General features: G+C 44.0%; 1 protein-coding gene across 13 annotated transcripts in view; it reads right to left on the bottom strand.

Moving 5' to 3' along the window:
* HMG20A (high mobility group 20A) overlaps positions 1-17,919 on the bottom strand; it is a 53,047-nt gene that overhangs the window by 20,645 nt on the left and 14,483 nt on the right. For 10 of the 13 annotated variants that reach the window (XM_058156108.1, XM_058156111.1, XM_058156113.1 and 7 more), the window contains 3 exons: positions 3,164-3,251; positions 1,497-1,647; positions 513-725 (listed from right to left, as the gene is read on the bottom strand). In XM_058156108.1, the coding sequence (XP_058012091.1) occupies positions 513-725; positions 1,497-1,647; positions 3,164-3,249 (450 nt within the window). In that variant the 5' untranslated portion in view covers positions 3,250-3,251. The remainder of the gene's footprint in view (positions 1-512; positions 726-1,496; positions 1,648-3,163; positions 3,252-17,919) is intronic. The other 3 variants (XM_058156107.1, XM_058156110.1, XM_058156115.1) reach the window with 2 other exon arrangements.

Raw genomic sequence — 17,919 nt, 5'->3', positions numbered from 1 at the left:
GGGGTCTTTGATACTCTCTGACCTTGGTTGTTTTCTTGCAGACGTTCCATTACCCACCTAGGTAACTTCATCAGTGCTAGAAGGGAATGGAATTTGGGGAGGGAGGAGGAGGGAGGAGGAGGAGGACTACTGTGGGGTCCTTGATGCTCTCTGAGCTTGGCTGTTTTCTTGCAGACGTTCCATTACCCAACTAGGTAACTTCATCAGTACTAGGATGGAATGGAGTTTATGGAGAGGAGGAGGAGGAGGAGAACAACTGTGGGGTCCTTGATGCTCTCTGAGCTTGGTGGTTGCAAGTGAGGATGCAATCAAATGCCATAAAAAAAGGGCTCTCCAACCTTGGGCCCTTTAAAGACTTGTGGACTTCAACTCCCAGAATTCCCCAGCTGGCTGGGGAAACTCAGCCGGCTGGGGAATTCTGGGGGTCGAAGTCCACCAATCTTAAAGGGGCCAAGCTTGGCGAGCCCGGCCATAAAACATTCCCTAAGATGGACAGGCAAATACAGCGGTACCCGTTTCTCCTCCGGAGGGAGTTTGCTCCATTCGTTGCCCAACATCCGGGTGATTTCTGGAAACGGGACTTCGGGTCTCTTGGCGCGAAGCTGCTCCCGCCGCTCGTTCATAAACCTCACATAGCCCGTCAGGGGGGATTTGGGGGCATTGCTGTCCCTTAAAGGCTTCTTCCTCTTCCGCCCTTTAGACCAGTTTCCTCTCTTGGCTCTCTGCTGTTAAGAGGAGACAATGCAAAACCGATCGCTTGGTTGGTTGGTTTGCTTGTTTGTTTGTTTGTTTGTTTAAAAAAAGACATTATCATCTCCCATGTTTCGATAAACTGCAGGTAGTCCTCGACTTACGACCGCCAACAGAGCCCCAAATTTCCATCGCTAAGAAAAGACAGCTGTCAGGTGAGTTTCGCCCTATTTTACGACCTTCTGTGCCGCCGTGGTTAAGTGAACCGCTGCAGTTGTCGAGTTAGTAACCCGGTCATTAAGTGAATCTGGCTTCCCCGTTGACTTTGCCTGTCAAGGGTCATAAAAGGGGGGGGGGTCACGTGACCTGGGGATGCTGCAACCGTCATAAATACAAGACAGTTGCCAAGCATCTGAATTTCGATCACGGGACCCGGGGGGGGGGGAGGGGAATGCTAAGTTTGCAAAAACGGCCCTAAGTCCCTTTTGTCAGTGCCGTTGTAATTTTAAATGGTCACTAAACGGACCGTTGTAAGTCGAGGACTAGCTGCACAGAAGGCTTTCATTCCCCTGTGTCGAAAGAGGGCTTCCGTTCCAGCCCAATCCTCCGAACCTGCTGGGGGATGGAGGGGGGATTATATTGGTGGCCGACACCCCGTTACGCAACTCCTTGCAAGGGGCAGGATTGCTATAATTAAAATATAAATAATCGATTCCCCCTCTCTCCCCTCCCTTTAAGAAGAAAAGATGAATGGAGAGAACAGGCAGGTGGAGGAGGAAATCTTTTATAGATGCGTTTCCGCTCACCTCCTCCTCCGTCCTCAGCTCGCTATTTTCAGCCGCATTGAATGACTCGTTGCGCAACAATTGGCTTTGCAAGACGTCTTCGGCAAAATCTGGATGGTTGGCAGACTGGGAGGCGCTGCCACCGCAGCACGATCCTTCTGAATGATTTACCCTGAAAGAAAGGAAGAAACAGAAAAAGAGAGAGAGAGATTCAGATAATAATTGGGGATACTCCCACACTCGTTGCCCGCAAAACACAAGCTACTTAGGCGCAAATTTATCCCATCTGCTTGGCCTCCAAAATGCCATAACTAAGAATATGACGGGCATTGCAAAGGGCAGCTGATAAGGGCCCCTGAATTCTAAAAAGTTGCCCTTGCTTGTTGCAAAGGATAAGAAGGATTCCTGACCTCAACAGGGCTGCATTATCTGGGAGGGGGGGGGAGGGCGAGGAATGAATTTTGTTTGTAAGAAGAGCAGAAGCTCCTTGTCTCCTCCGTGTTGCAAAGGGCTGAAAGCTTCACAGGAGGACCGAAGGCACAAAAAATAATGTTTTATTATTCAGTAGGTTTCAGGCGACATTTCCAGCTCGGCTTGTGATGCTAACTTTGATCTATACTGCTCTCATTTTTTGCTTTCATTTATTGTCACACCACTGCTGGCTGGCTGTTGCACTGGGGAAGTGGGGGGGGGAGTAAGGATGTTTCTTTTAAAAACAAAACAACCTTGGAGTGATAGGAAACACCACAGTGTGTTCCACAGCGTTCGTTTGGAGCCCGTCGTAATAAATCGCTGGGCGCAGCACATTTGTCTGTCTGAAAACAGCTCACAGGGAAAAAACCGTATAGCACTGCAGCTGCCATGGCTTGGATGTTCTCTCCCTTTTTTTCTCCCCCTCAGGTCAGAGTTAGAAAAAGGTAGGTGACAAACACGCCAAGCAAATCCTTTTTTTTAATTCCTTCCCCACAAACCCAGAAAGAGGCCTGAGCCAAAACGAACCATTCAGAGAGAATAGCCAAACTCAGTTAATGTAATTCAGAATAACAGAGTTGGAAGGAACCTTGGAGATCTTCTAGTCCCACCCCCTGCTCAAGCAGGAGGCCCTATACCGTATCAGACAAAGGGCTGTCCAGCCTCTTCTTAAAAGCCTCCAGTGCTGGAGCAACTACAATTTCTGGAGGCAAATCGTTCCACTGGTTAATTGTTCTGTCAGGAGATTCCTCCTTAGTTCTAGGTGGCTCCTCTCCTTGATGAGTTTCCACCATTGCTTCTTGTCCTGTCCTCAGGTGCTTTGGAGAATAGCTTGACTCCCTCTTCTTTGTGGCAGCCCCTGAGATATTGGAACACTGCTATCCTGTCTCCTCTAGTCCTTCTTTTCATTAAACTAGACATACCCAATTCCAGCAAGCGTTTTTCATATGCTTTAGCCTCCAGCCCCCTAAATCATCTTTATTGCTCTTCTCTGCACTCTTTCAAATCCCACTATAGTTGAAATGCTTATTTTACTGCACATGAAAAACGTAAAGGCGGTGAGAACTGGAAGACATTTCTTATTTCGCATGCGATCTGCTCATCAAGTTGGGAAAAGAGACAAGAGGGGGAGAGAGAGAAAGAGAGAAAGAAAACGGTTTATGGTATAAACCATGTTAGGTATGCATCAGTCTAAAGTTAGATAATAAGTTGCTCACCCCGATGGAACATCAGTGTTCTCCTTTGAGCCATCGTCTTCTTGAATATGTGAAGGAGGAGAGGAGCTGCTCATTGGATTCTCCATTACTGTTACAAAAGGAGAAGGAGAGGCAATTTTCATATTAGCGTCTCTGGAGATTCTCCATCATCCAGGCCACGGTTGTTCCAAATGTGCTTTTCCAAAAGGCAGTTGGATTTCCTTGAAAATGTTTCCCTTCGCTTCCAAGAAGCTTCTTCAGTTTTGACCCCTCACATCCTGACATAAACTGTTTCAACTCCTACCCTCAAAACGACACTATAGAGAACTGCACACCAGAAATAGACACAAGAACAGTTTTTTCCCGAAGGCCATCACTCTGCTAAACAAATAATTCCCTCAACACTGTCAAACTATTTACTAAGTCTGCACTACTATTAATCTTCTCATCGTCCCCATCACCCATCTCCTCCCACTTATGACTGTAACTTTGTTGCTTGTATCCTTACGATTTATATTGATATTGTTTCCCGATTGCTTATTTGTACCCTAGGACTATTGTTAAGTGTTGTACCTTATGATTCTTGATGAACGTATCTTCTATTCTATTCTATTCTATTCTATTCTATTCTATTCTATTCTATTCTATTCTATTCCTCTGGAAAAGCACCTTTGGAATTTTCCTATCTGTATTTCTACCCACAGAACATGTTTGTAGAGTCAGGGGGAGACTTATATCCTGGTTGTAAGTGTTCACTCCTAATTTCAATGTCATTTACTTCTGGGAATGTTTAAGCTCAGGACTACAGTCATAGGCTGCACAACCTCGGCCACATTTCAATTTGAGTTAAATAGCATTTCCGAACAAGCTCTACGGAAACAATCACCAGTAGTGCAACATGAATGATGTGTATTAAGAGACTGCTTGAGTGCAAGCAACTGTTAACCTTGAACTGCCTATAGCTGCCTTAGTTAAACCTGCAGAAAAACACAAAATATGGAATATGGAATACTCTTAAAATACGGAAACAAGCATTGGCTAGTAGTAATTTTTGATTAAACGTTCTTACCAGTAGTTCTCAACCTTCTATTCACAATAGACTCCCTTTAAATACTGTTTTTGGCCATGGATGCCCAAGACTTAACTCAAGATTTAAACCATATCAGTTTTCACGGACTCCCTGCAATGCCATTATGCCCCCTCCCCCCCCTCCCCAGGGGTCTACGGACTACCAGTTGAGAACCACTGTCCTATACTAAGCGCAGGGCACAAATGCCCGAGTTTGGGGTCATGGCTGCATTCCAATGATCAGCTGGCAGTTTTCAGGAAATGAGTCAAAGTTTGTTATGGCAACCAGAGTACTTCCCAATATTACATGTAACTTGTGAGGATTGGGGGAAAAAATGGAGCTTTCTCAATTTCTATCCACTGATACCAATTTTCCCAAGTTAAATAGTACTCCGAGTCTTCCTTATTATTTAATTCTAAAGGAAGTTTGTCCATTTCTGCACATTTGAAAATTTTCCGAATTATTACCCAGTCTGTTGGTATAGTGGACATTTTCCAGGCTTGTGCAAAATAAGGAATGTATAGAATAAAATAAGATACAAAATGTGTTTAAATATGTTGATTAAGTAGGAATACTTGGGAACAGATGTACAAAGTTAAGAATTATGTACCATCAGAATGATGTTGAATTGTATAATCGTTACGGAATGTATTTTTGTTATAGATGTATTTTAACTTGTGTTTTAGGATTTTAAATGTTAATAAAGGTTTTTAAAAATGGAGCTATAAACACGTCTGAACACCCATGAGGCACCAATCCACATCAGTTAAGCCAGGAGGAAAATGGAGGTGACAACCAACCATCATCACCATTACAGTATAATATAGCTTGGCTGAACGCTTTGTTTCCCTGCTCCGCAGAGCTATCATTGCTGTTCTTCTAGAACAGGGGTCTCCAACCTTGGCCACTTTAACACTTGTGGACTTCAACTCCCAGAATCCCTCAAAAGCTGGCTGAGGAATTCTGGGAGTTGAAGTCCACAAGTCTTAAAGTGGCCAAGGTTGGAGACCCATTCTAGAAGACTCCTTGTTTGCTTTAAATAATATTTTTAAGGATGGTTTCAGAAATGTTGCTATCCCGAAACTGCAACATGCACGATTGTAATAAATAAGGTCCAGATTGATGCATAGGCTGTCAATCTTATCCTCCCTGGGTTGGATTTTACATTGCAAATTCCGCAGCCGTGGAGAGGGAAGGGGGGGGGGCTTGCTATTCTGTCTTGACGCCCACCCATGCTTTGATGCTTCGATAAGAATAATGAATGTGACACGAAAGCCAGAGCTTTTTATAGGGAACAATTAAATTCTATTTTATGGCAGTCAACTGAATAGCAGAGGGGGAAAAAGAGAAAGGAAAGGGCAATCAATGAAATAGAATATTCTATTTCAAAACAAATTTCCGTCAGTATGATTCTGAATGAATTCACCCGATGAATACAATGTAGGTAGTCCAAGAGTTACGACCACAATTGAACCCCAAAATCTATGTTGCTAAGTAAAGCACTGCGACCGTCATCAAGAGGAACCAGTTGCCAAGCATCCGAATGCAAGTCACGTGACCATGGGGTGGTACTGCAACGGTCATAAGTGTGAAAAACGGTCCTAGGTCATTTTTTTCAGTGCCGCTGTAACTTCAAATGGTCACTAAATGGTCACTTAACTGTTGTTAAGTGTGGTGGCACAGTGGTTAGAATGCAGCAGTGCGGGCTAATTCTGCTGACTGCCAGCAGTTTGATCCTGACCGGCTCAAAGTGGACTCAGCCTTCCATCCTTCCAAGGTGGGTAAAATGAGGACCCAGATTGTTGGGGGCAAGAGGCCGACTCTGTAAACTGCTTAGACAGGGCTGGAAAGCCCTGTGAAGTGGTATGTAAGTCTAAGTGCAATTGCTATTTTTGCTGCCCCAAATCCACCCATAGTCCCATATTTTAGAGCAGGGGTCTCCAACCTTGGCAACTTTTAAGACTTGTGGACTTCAATTCCTAGAGTTCCTCAGCCAGCAAAGCTGCTGAGCCCCCCAAAGCTGGCTGAGGAATTCTGGGAGTTGAAGTCCACAAGTCTTAAAGTTGCCAAGGTTGGAGACCCCTGTTTTAGAGTACTGTAATTGCCACGCTTATATATAATCATGTATATATGCATCCGAGCTACCCTCAAATGTCAATCCTCTGGATAGCATGAAACACGTTACAGGTGTAGAAAGGTTAACAAAAAATAATAATAATAATAATAATTGTGCAATGCGTAGCAATCGATAGCGAAAACAAAACAAAAACAAATGTCAATTTTACATCTGTGCAAAAGTAGTAGATGGAATTTGTCAGACATTTATTTGACCGCTTCCTATTTCTGTTCTGTTCAGAGTCTCGTGAAAATGACCTCTTCACGAGCCCGAATGAAAAGGGAGCAGGGTTGCTTTCAAGCATATTCTGAGCCAGGTGGGTTGAGGGCAAATGCTCTTTTAGAACAGAATAGAATTTTATTGGCCAAGTGTGATTGGACACACAAGGAATTTGTCTTGGTGCATATGCTCTCAGTGTACATAAAAGAAAAGATACGTTCATCAAGGTACAACATTTACAACACAATTGATGATCAATATATCAATATAAATCATAAGGATTGCCAGCAACAAAGTTATAGTCATACAGTCATAAGTAGAAAGAGATTGATGATGGGAACTATGAAACGATTAATAGTAGTGCAGATTCAGTAAATAGTCTGACAGTGTTGAGGGAATTATTTGTTTAGCAGAGTGATGGCCTTCGGGAAAAAACTGTTCTTGTGTCTAGTTGTTCTGATGTGCAGTGCTCTATAGCGTCGTTAGCCTGTGCTACTAAATGGCACTGGAGGCACAGCAGAGGCTCGAGTGGGGGGATAAAGGCATCGTTTTAGGGCAGGGGTCTCCAACCTTGGCAACTTAAAGACCTGTGGACTTCAACTCCCAGAATTCCTCAGCCAACAAAGCTTACAGTTGCCAAGGTTGGAGATCCCTGTTTTAGGGGTCCCCGTTCAATACAGATAGTCCTCGACATACAACCACAATCAATCCCTCAAGATTTCTGTTGCTAAGGGAAGCATTTGTCCAGTGAATTTTGCCCCATTTTACAACCTTCCTTGCCACAGCTGTTAAGTGAATCACTGCAGGGGTTAAATCAGTGACACGATTGTTAAGCGAATCGGGTTTTCCCCCCCCCCCGTTGTCTTCGCTGGTCAAAAGGTCACAAAAGGGGATCGCCTGAACTGTCGTAAATATGAACCGGTTGTCAAACGTCTGAATTCTGATCGTGTGTGATCATGGGGGGGAGGGGAGGGAAGGGTGCCACAACGGTCTTAAATGTGAAAATTGGTCCTGTGTCACTTTTTTCAATGCCGCCATAACTCCGAACGGTCACTAAACGAACTGTTGTAAGTCAAGGACCACCTGTATGTCCTTTTAAGGAAGCACTGACATAAAGAACTTACTTTACTTTTTATTTTTATTTTACTTTTTATTTTCACTTACGTGAAAGCCTACCCTGACTAGATGGCCCAGTGGCTAAGACGCTGAGCTCGTCGATCAGAAAGGTCGGCAGTTCAGCAGTTCGAATCACCAAAGGGGTTGGACTAGATGACCTCCAAGGTCTCTTCCCACTCTGTTACTGTTACCTAAAGCTGGGGTGGGGGGTTGCAGGAGAAAGAGAGACCACAATCCAGCAGGAAAGAGGGCCATCCCAGCCAAATTTTTATTTACTGTCCAAAGAAGGGAGTTGTGAGGCATTAAAACCAACAACAACAACAACAACAACAACAACAACAACAACATCTGCCTGGGATGCAAGGAAGCAATTTGGGCCTTTCCACCGCCACCTCCAAGAGAAGCAACCTCAAAGCTTCTAAGCTAGTTTCAGGCTTGGTTCCTGAGTGTCAGAAGGATGGAAAACAAGCATAATAGGGTCCTTATGGTTTTGTTTTGTTTCCTTGTTTTGTTTTCCGATTTTATGAATGCCGCTTTGAAAGAAATTTGGCAAAGGGTTCTTTTCTTTTTCCTTTTTTTTTCCCCCTTTCCTGAATACAATGCTAGGTTTGCAAATGAGCAGGACAGCCGAGTGCATTGATAGCTAAGTTGTCAAAATATACCAGCACTTTAGCTTTTAAAGTCAAATCTTCTAGTTTACACTATTTACATCTCCCGGCTGGTTTTAAGTCAGGCTGTTTTCTTACAGTCAGATTTATCGGTCTTTATTGAAGACGATGTCATTGTCTTGAGCCGTTCAGATCAATTACAGGTAGTTACAGAGGCACAGAATCAAGGTCATGTGAAGTATTAGTACTGCTTTATTAAAAAAAAAACCTAGTAAGACCACACCTGGAATGCTGCAATCAATTTTGGTCACCATACTGCAAAAAAAAGGACGTTGAGAAAAAAAGGACTTGGAAAACAAATTCAGAGAAGAGCAACTAAAACGATTAAAGGCCTGGAGATTAAACCATATGAAGAATGGCTGCAGGATCTGGGTTTTGCTAGTCCCATGATGGCGAATCTATGGCATGCGTGTCAGAGGTGGTACGCAGAGCCCTCTCTGTGGGCACGCGCGCCAGCCAGCTGGTCTTTGGGCTTCCGGTGCGCGCACATGCGCATGCATTCACACGCACATTCCGGTTTGGGCACTTGGTGCCAAAAAGGTTCGCCTTCACTGGGCTAGTTTAAAGAAAAGAATTAGGGGTGACATGATAGCAGAAGGTAGACCAGTGCCTGCCAAAAAAGGCACTTGGTAGACCGGTGCCTCTCAGTAAAACGCAATTGGTAGACTGGGGCCTCTATTTTTAGAGAAGGTGCCTCCCAAGTTTTGTATACTTTATTATTTTTATTATTTATTATTATTGACCATGCCCATTCAGTCACCTGACCACCAAGCCACAACCACCAATTAAGCCCACAGAACCGGTAGGGAAAATTTTTAGATTTCACCCCTGGGTCAACTTATTTTCCAAAGCACCTGCAGGCAGGACAAGAAACAATGGTTGGAAACTAACCAAAGAGAGAAGCAACCTGGAATTAAGGAGAAACTGCCTAACAGTGAGGACAATTAACCAGTGGAACACCTTGCCACCAGAAGTTTTGGGCACTCCACCACTGGAGGTTTTTAAGAAGAGACTAGACAGTCATTTATCTAAAATGGTACAGGTTCTCCTGCCTGAGCAGGTGGCTGGACTAGAAGACCTCTAAGGTCCCGTTCTGTCCTGTCCTGTCCTGTCCTCTACCCTGTATCCTCTATCCTTGACTTACAAAACCAGTCCCTGGTGCCAGAAAGATTAGGGACCAGTTATATAACAGGCATTCTCATTGAAGAGTGTATTTTTATTTATTTATTTATTTATAATTACATTTCTATACTGCACCATCTCCCGAAGGACTCAGGGCGGTGTACAGCCAATATTAAAATACACATAACACTATGATATAAATATAATAAATAAACACTATTTAAAAACAATTTAAAAACAAATATTTAGTGGCTGAATTACTAAAACGGTCGAAGACCGATTAAAAACCCATTAAAATTTCGCTAAAATACATTCTTAGGCTAGTCCTGCTCGGTGAAATAATAAAGTCTTTAGTTCACGTTTGAAGGCCCGGAGGTCGGGGAGTTGGCGTAACCCCGGAGGTAACTCGTTCCATAGGGCTGGTGCCGCCACAGAGAAGGCCCTCCCCCTTAAATACCTCAGGGCATATTTAGACTTTCTACCCTCAATAAAAAGGCATATATCCCTCACCCAGAATTCATACAGCCTTAGGAGCTAACGGGCATGTTGCCTTTTCCGTCCTATTCTATAGACCATATTCTACTATCCTATAGGTTATATATTCCATAGGCTGCTCTTCTTTTCCCCCCCCCCTTGGCCTTCAGGCTTCCTAAGCATCAATTTAAGGGTCAACCTGGCTTTCAGTCCAGCGTGGGAAGCAGCTGGACCCCAGGGTTACCACCGGGCAAAAGAGGCCGTTATAAACACAGGAAGTTGGAAGAATGCAAACTCCTTTCTTGCTTTAAAGGTTTGTTTTATTTAATCCATATGCCTGGACACTCAACATCGAGGTCAAATATTTCTGAACGGGGAGAAGTTATTCAACTCTTCCAGCAGGCAGGATAAGGGAGGGGAGGGGAGAGCTGGTTCCCACTGGAACAAACTGGGGGAAGGATTTTTTTTTTAAAGTGTGCATAGGATGTGCTGGGTCAGAGGTTGCTTTGCTGGCTTCAAAACTATTCCTGTCTTTACTGGGCCTCGCAGCTGTTCTCCCAAAACACGGGCTAGGTAGGTGGTGGTTTTAAAGACAGTCCGAGGCCTCTAAAACAATTCACAGAAACTCAAAAAGATGTTTATTCCTGCATCAATTCATTATCTCAGTTCCCCCCCACCCCCCCGTGCCTGGTGATGAGTTCCCCCTCTTAAATTTTGAGCCCTCTGGTGTCAAGTGGGCAAGTGATGGGACTGGTTTTAGCCAGATATTTCCTTCCGGTATATTTCGCCAGGATGAGAACAATCCTGGCCAGGATGTCAAAAGGAAATAGCCCCTTTGCCCTTCCTCACTAGAGTATGCTAGGAGACTGCCAGTCGAAAAGCAGTTCAACATTCCCTGAAAGTGTCAAGTCAGCAAAAAGTGGATGGTTTTTTTTGTTTACCTTAAAGACCCAGTATATTATAATCCATTTATTTCACTGTTATGGTCAGCGCTGATTAAATAACTGTTACGCTTGAAGTTCGGAACTTAGGTGCTATACAGCAGGGGTCTCCAAACTTGGTCCCTTTAAGACTTGTGGACTTCAACTCCCAGAGTTCCAGAGCTTTGCTGGCTGAGGGACTCTGGGAGTTGAAGTCCACCAGGCTTAAAGTTGCCAAGGTTGGAGACCCCTGCTCTAAATCATTTCTCATTTTAGAGAGTGGATTGTCCTTTAGTTGCAGGTAAATAGTGAAAAAATGCAATCATCTTTGATTACCTGGGTTCTGATCTTATTAACAGAGAGGAGGAGATGGCAGGAGCCACTTCTCTCTGCTCAAGACCTGACAGAGCTCAAAAATCCTGCTGGGGGGTGGAAAAAAAACATGAGAGAAGCTAAGACTGAATGGAGATAAACAGAGCTACCAATTGGGATCATGGCAAGAAATGACAAATGTTAAGAAGGAAGCAGAAATGCTTTAAAATGATAGCACTATAATTTGTAAAGGGATTATTAATAGGCGGAAACTGCCATGTCTTAAATTGTAGCTTACATAAGACTATACTAGGAACGTGTAACAGGTTCCATCAATCCACCTATAAATATTAAATCAGGCAATCCACAGCTACAGGCAAACAATGACATTCACTCCCAGACCCTCGGCCTATTATCTTTCCTCTTCTACGAAATCTTAGCCTTTGGCGGTTTCTAATCCAGGAGCTGAATTAAAAAGATCAGAATCCATGGCAATAATGAAAACCACCAGCTGTAATATGACAGAAATGGCCCGCAGAGCTGCTCCAGGTCCCAGAATAGATGCCACATTTCAGCACTTTTTAAAAATGCTGAACACCCTCTTGTTTTCTCAAAAGGTGTCCCCCCCCCCCAAAAAAAGTGTCCAAAATGTTTGAAAGACGCTCCGTATTAAAGAAAAGAATACCAAATGCAATTCAGATTTCTAACCAGGGAGGGAAGGGGTTAAAACGACATCACTCCAATTCACAGGTTGTCCTCTCTAAGGCAAAATGGCTGTATTTCAATTACATCTCAATGTTGGGATATCTCAAGAAAATAATACTAGATTAAAGAGCCCCTAGGTTAAAGAACTAGATTATAGGGACGTGGTGGCTCAGTGTCTAAGATGCTGAGCTTGTCAATCGAAAGATCGGAAGTTCAGGGTTCGAATCCCTAGTGCCACATAACGCATTACTTATCCCAGCTTCTGCCAACCTAGCAGTTCGAAAGCACGTTAAAAAAAAAATGCAAGTAGAAAAATAGGGACCACATTTGGTGGGAAGGTAACAGCATTCCATGCGCCTTTGGCGTTGAGTCATGCCGGCCAAATGACCACGGAGACGTCTTTGGACAGCGCTGGTTCTTCAGCTTTGAAACGGAGATGAGCACCGCCCCCTAGAGTCGGGAAGGACATATGCGCGAGGGGAACTTTTACCTTTACCTTTAAAGAGCCCCAGGGCAGTTTGGGTGCAGGCTGCAGAGAGATTGATCGAACTGGGGGGGTGGGGGTGGGACCCTGAATAATGGAATTACTAAAAAAAATAATTCAGCAGTGGGACACATCATTCTGCCTCTGTTTTTATCGGCAAAAGAGCAAGGACAACTAGGTTTGAATGGCTGAGAGAAGGGAGGCATATAAATTTAATAAACAAACAGTGCATGACATGGACTTTGAAGGCAACATTACCTAAGGCTAGAATTGTCATATTTTTTCTTAGTTTCTTCAGCTTCCACTAATGATCTGCCAGCCTTTTTAGAATCAGGACACCCGTGGAAGGTCTATTTTTATCTCCTGGCAAATATTTTCGAGTTGGAGAATAGAGAGCATCTTAAACCTTGTGAGTTGCCAGCGTTTAATGCTATTTGTGGTCTGTGGACATTATGCTTTACTGGAAAGGGATAACCCTGTACTCGCCCTTTTGGTTCCCCACCAAAAGTGCAAACAAAAGGATGTATTAAACAGAGTGTGCGTTTCAAACTCAGGACAATAAAAACACATTGGCACAAAAAGCCTGGCTGGTTGGATTATTTTCAATCCCTTTATCAGCCGAGTCCACCCCACAAAAAAAATGTCTTCACTTTTTCTGTGTAATGAACTATAGTAACAGGAGGAGAGGCACCTTCTTGGAAGAGGCTAAGATTGTAGGTTTATGTTGTTGAAGATGTAATCATGCACTGATGGATATGTGTTGATGGATGGATATATATCAGAGGTGGGTTTCAGCAGATTCTGACCAGTTCTGGAGAACCGGTAGTGGAAATTTTGAGTAGTTCGGAGAACCGGTAAATACCTCCTCTGACTGGCCCCACCCCCATCTATTCTCTGCCTCCCGAGTTCCAGCTGATGGGAAGGAAATGGGGATTTTGCAATAACCTTCCCCTGGAGTGGAGAGGGAATGGAGATTTTACAGTATCCTTCCCCTGCCACGCCCACCAAGCCACACCCTCAGAACCGGTAGTAAAAAAATTTGAAACCCACCACTGATATATATAGACAGAGGTGGCGCAGTGATTAGAGTACAGCACTGCAGGCTCCTTTCTGGGCTGGCCAGTCCCCAATATCCTAAGCAGCTTGCCCATTCTTTCTCCCACAGGAGTGCCATTGAGAGGAGGGGTTTTCACACCGCAGGCCAACCTAGCCCATTTCCAAATCCCATCTTGTCTTTTGCCAAGCTTCTCTCCACATTTCAATTTTGTTTTGTTGAGTTTTCCGAGAAGCAAACTGATGGACCAATGGACAGTCTCTTCCTTACGTGATTTTTTTTTGCCAAGATTCCAGGGCCAGAAGGAATAAACAATTATACTCAAGATGGATTAAGAATACAAAAATAGAAATCTGCCTGGAGGATTTATTTGATTTTACAAAGACGGGGGTGTTCCCAGTGGTCCCCCACTAAGATGTTAATAAGCCCCCAAACAGGACTCAATAGAAGCTTCATGTGTGATTTGAAACAGGAATTGGTTTGGTTTCGGCTTTGTACCCTTGGTAAAACCGGACATGATAGATTATAAACCATGGCTTAGCCGTATGAGATCATTATGATCTAATTAATGAATTATGACTTATGGCAACGCGGAGTCTTTCTTCAAAAGGGGTTCAGAGTTGCTTTAATTTTTGATGTACATGTGTCACATTTAAATAAAGCCTTAGAAGAGCTGACTGCAGACATCTAATTACGCTCAGTAAAACGTCTAAGGAAAAACTCTTGCCTTTTTTTTTTTTAATGCTGATCAAAAACATTGTTGTTGATTTTTATATTCCTTCAAAGAGCCCGAAATTCTTCTGTGAAGGCAGAAATATGCCCCACTGATTTGCTTGGGCTGCTTGCCATAAATGTTGTTCAGAATTCAAAAGCATTTCCTGTAACCTACTTTCCTCAACGGTTGGGCACTCCTCCCATCCACAAGGACAATCGCCCCCTCCCCTCCCTTTTCCCACCTATACACGTTGCCACCTTCCAACAAAAAACACAGCTCTGCAACTAGGCATGTTATAAATACCATGGGTAGTTCTTGACTTACGATCCATAACGGGGTCTGGAATTTCTGTCCTACGTCACGGCGGTTTTACGTTGAGGCATCCCACAGGCCCAATTGAATGGCTTTTAAAGTGGCAGTCCTTAAGTGAACGCTGCAGTTGTTAAATGAATGCTGTGGTCATTAAGTGAATCAATGTATTCCTGTGGTTGTTCGGGGGGGGAGGAATGGTGGTCACCTGACCACAGGGGGCTGCAACTGGTTGCAAAAGCGAGTTCGGTTGCCAAACATGCAAAATGCAGTCAAATGACCATGGGGGTGGGTGAAGTCATCAGAACTCCAGAATCAGGTCGTAAATAGCTTCTGGAGGGTCCATCGTAATTTCAAATGGTCTGTAAGTGATCGGTTATATGTTGAGGACTACCTGTATTATGCCAGGAATTTGCATCTATCTTTAGATAAAGGATCCCCTCGCACATATGTGCTAGTTGTTTCTGACTCTAGGGGGCTGTGCTCATCTCTGTTTCAAAGCCAAAGAGCCAGCACTGTCCGAAGATGTCTCCGTGGTCCTGTGGCTGGCATGACTCAACGCCAAAGGCTCACAGAACGCTGTGACCTTCCCACCAAAGGTGGTCCCTATTTTTCTACTTGTATTTTTTTTACATGCTTTCGAACTGCTAGGTTGGCAGAAGCTGGGACAAGTAATGGGAGCTCACCCCGTTATGTGGCACTAGGGATTCAAACTGCTGAACAGTTGGGACATAAATCTTTCAGATAGAATTCCCTTATTTAACTCCCTATTATTTTTTTGTTTCCCATCCATCCTTTTCTCCAATACCCATTCTTAACATCTTCAAAAAAGAACCATCTATCTCCCATTCTGAATCCATCATTTTATCCTTTTATCCTTCACTAATTCTTCCAAACTTGCATCATCTTGTATATAGGTAGCCCTTGACGTACAACAGTTCACTCAGTGACCATTCGAAGTTACAACGGCAATGAAAAAAGGGACTTAGGGACCATTTTTCACAGTTATGACCCTTGCGGTTTCCCCGCGGTCATGTGATTTGCATTCGGATGCTTGGCAACTGACTCACATTTATGACGACGCAGTGCCCCGGGGTCACGAGATTCCCTTTTGCGACCTTCTGACAAGCAAAGTCAATGAGGAAGCCAGATTCACTTAACAACCGTGTGACTAATTTAACAACTGTAGTGATTCACTTAACAAATCTGGCAAAAAAAAAAAAAGTTGTAAAAGTTGTGGAAAATTCACTTAACACATTTCTCGCTTAGCAACATAAATCTGGGGCTCAACTGCGGTCATAAGTTGAGGGCTATCTGTATTTATAAATATTTCTTCCCTTTGTACTGAATGGGATGCGTCCAGTCTAATGAAGGGCAGGAGGCAGATCTCTGGGGGCGGCAGGCCCAGTGATGCCAGCGAGGCTCACTGAAATGAGCCACATATCAACTCTGTATTAGCAATAATCGTCTGGCTCCCCTTCTGCCTGTACACACACATCGCTTTCTCTGAACAGGCTGCCCAATCCTGCTCAGCGGCATTCTTGCCAGAGGCCAGGGAAGCATGGCTGGGCTCCGGGCTTGTGAGTGAGGAAGCATGCCAAAAGGAGAGGCTTCAAAGCCCTTCGACTGTGAAGGTTGGCTTGGCTACTGACACCAGTCTATCATCCGATCTGCTTCTCAGTTTTGGATTTGCTGGGGAGAATTGGTGCCCAGGCTGACAACTCAGTTCATGGTCCCGAAATAGCTGACTGAGATAGACGGCTATACAGGATGGATGGATGGATGGATGGATGGATGGATGATAGATAGATAGATAGATAGATAGATAGATAGATAGATAGATAGATAGATAGATAGATAGATAGATAGATAGATAGACGGAGAGGAAGGAAGGAAGGAAGGAAGGAAGGAAGAATGGATGGATAGACAGACAGACAGACAGACAGACAGACAGACAGACAGACAGACAGACAGATAGATATGGATGGATAAGGAGGGAGGGAAAGAGAGAGAGAGAGAGAGGAGAGAAGGAGGAAAGAAGGATGGATGGATGGATGATAGATAGATAGACAGACAGACAGACGGATGGAGAGGAAGGAAGGAAGGAAGGAAGGAAGGAAGGAAGGAAGGAAGGAAGGAAGGAAGGAAGGAAGGACGGACAGACAGACAGACAGACAGACAGACAGACAGACAATGATAGATTTGCATTTTAATACTTTGATGGCTTAGCCATCCAAATCAAATTGTTGGTCAACACTTTTATACTCAGACTTCCTTTTTCCTGGCTGTTGAATCGTGCTGACCTATCTGACTCATAAACTGACACAGCCATCGCTGACCTGCCTCCAGAAGTTGTGTGTGCTCCAACACTGCAGGCATTTAAGAAGAGCTTGGACAACCCTTTGTCTGAAATGACCTAGGGTTTCCTGCTTGAGTATGGGGTTGGACTGGAAGACCTCCAAGGTCCCTTCCAACTCTGTTCTTCCGAAAAGCGAGCAAGTCAGTCTACCTCATGCAGCTGTAACGCAGGCCAGCTTGATTGCGTTGTCATGGTTTTTTGCAACCTTTTATTTTTAACCATCCTTTGAAGTCCTGCCTTCAAAATCCAGTTTCTAAGGAGCTCCACATGCTGGTACATCTGACAGGATTCTCTCCCAGAAAACGTGTGGAGATGCGGCTTTTTGCATTTTTGCCAGGAATGAATGTCGGAAAACCAACACCCAGAATATTCTGGTTTAAGGCTGCACTGTATGGGGAGGGAGGGAGGGAGGGAGGGAGAGGAGTGTGCAGAACACTAATAGTGCCTATGTTCACAACTAGGGCAACCACCGCAAACAACGATTTATTTGGCTGGGAGAAAGCAAGGGAACAGGAAGCTGCAGAAAGGCACAAAAGAATCCGATTATATTAAACAAAAGCTGGGCAGATGGAAATGTCTACCTTTCCACTGAATGAAAGCATTTGACGGTTCTTTCTCTTTTTTTTTCCTCCCCCAGTTAAATGGGCCAGCAAACTCAAACAATATGAAATTGGAACATTTCACTGGTTAATTACCGCACCGAAGGCGAGAGAAGAGTGACCTAACATTTAAGCTTAATTATATCCAAGTTAAATCGACTCGTGTATGAAGCTGACAACTTTGCAACGAAGCCATTGGGGTGACACAGGCTACCAAACAATGGGATAGGAATTGGTCAAGAAATCAATTTGCTACATTGTCCAAAATGATGGGGGCGTGGGGGTGTGGGAAGAAAGGCAAACTGTTGGTCTTTGTATTCCAAATATTCTGAAGGCAACTAAAATTGTTACTTCTGAGCGTGCATGTGGAAGAATTTAAAAGGTTTGCTTCTGGAAATGCCCAACCACTATCCCTTCTGGGTATTAACTGATCCTGAACTGTCCCTTTGGCTCAAATTTGAGAAGGAACGCACTGAGTCATGCAGTGGTAAGAAACAGGAAGCAGGCAGTGCGGGTCACCAAAAGGATCGTTCCTT

Source organism: Ahaetulla prasina, chromosome 13, assembly GCF_028640845.1.
Source record: "Ahaetulla prasina isolate Xishuangbanna chromosome 13, ASM2864084v1, whole genome shotgun sequence".
Taxonomy (NCBI): Eukaryota; Metazoa; Chordata; class Lepidosauria; order Squamata; family Colubridae; genus Ahaetulla; species Ahaetulla prasina.
Note: the sequence above shows the minus strand (reverse complement) of the source record. Positions and strands in the feature narration are given on the sequence as shown.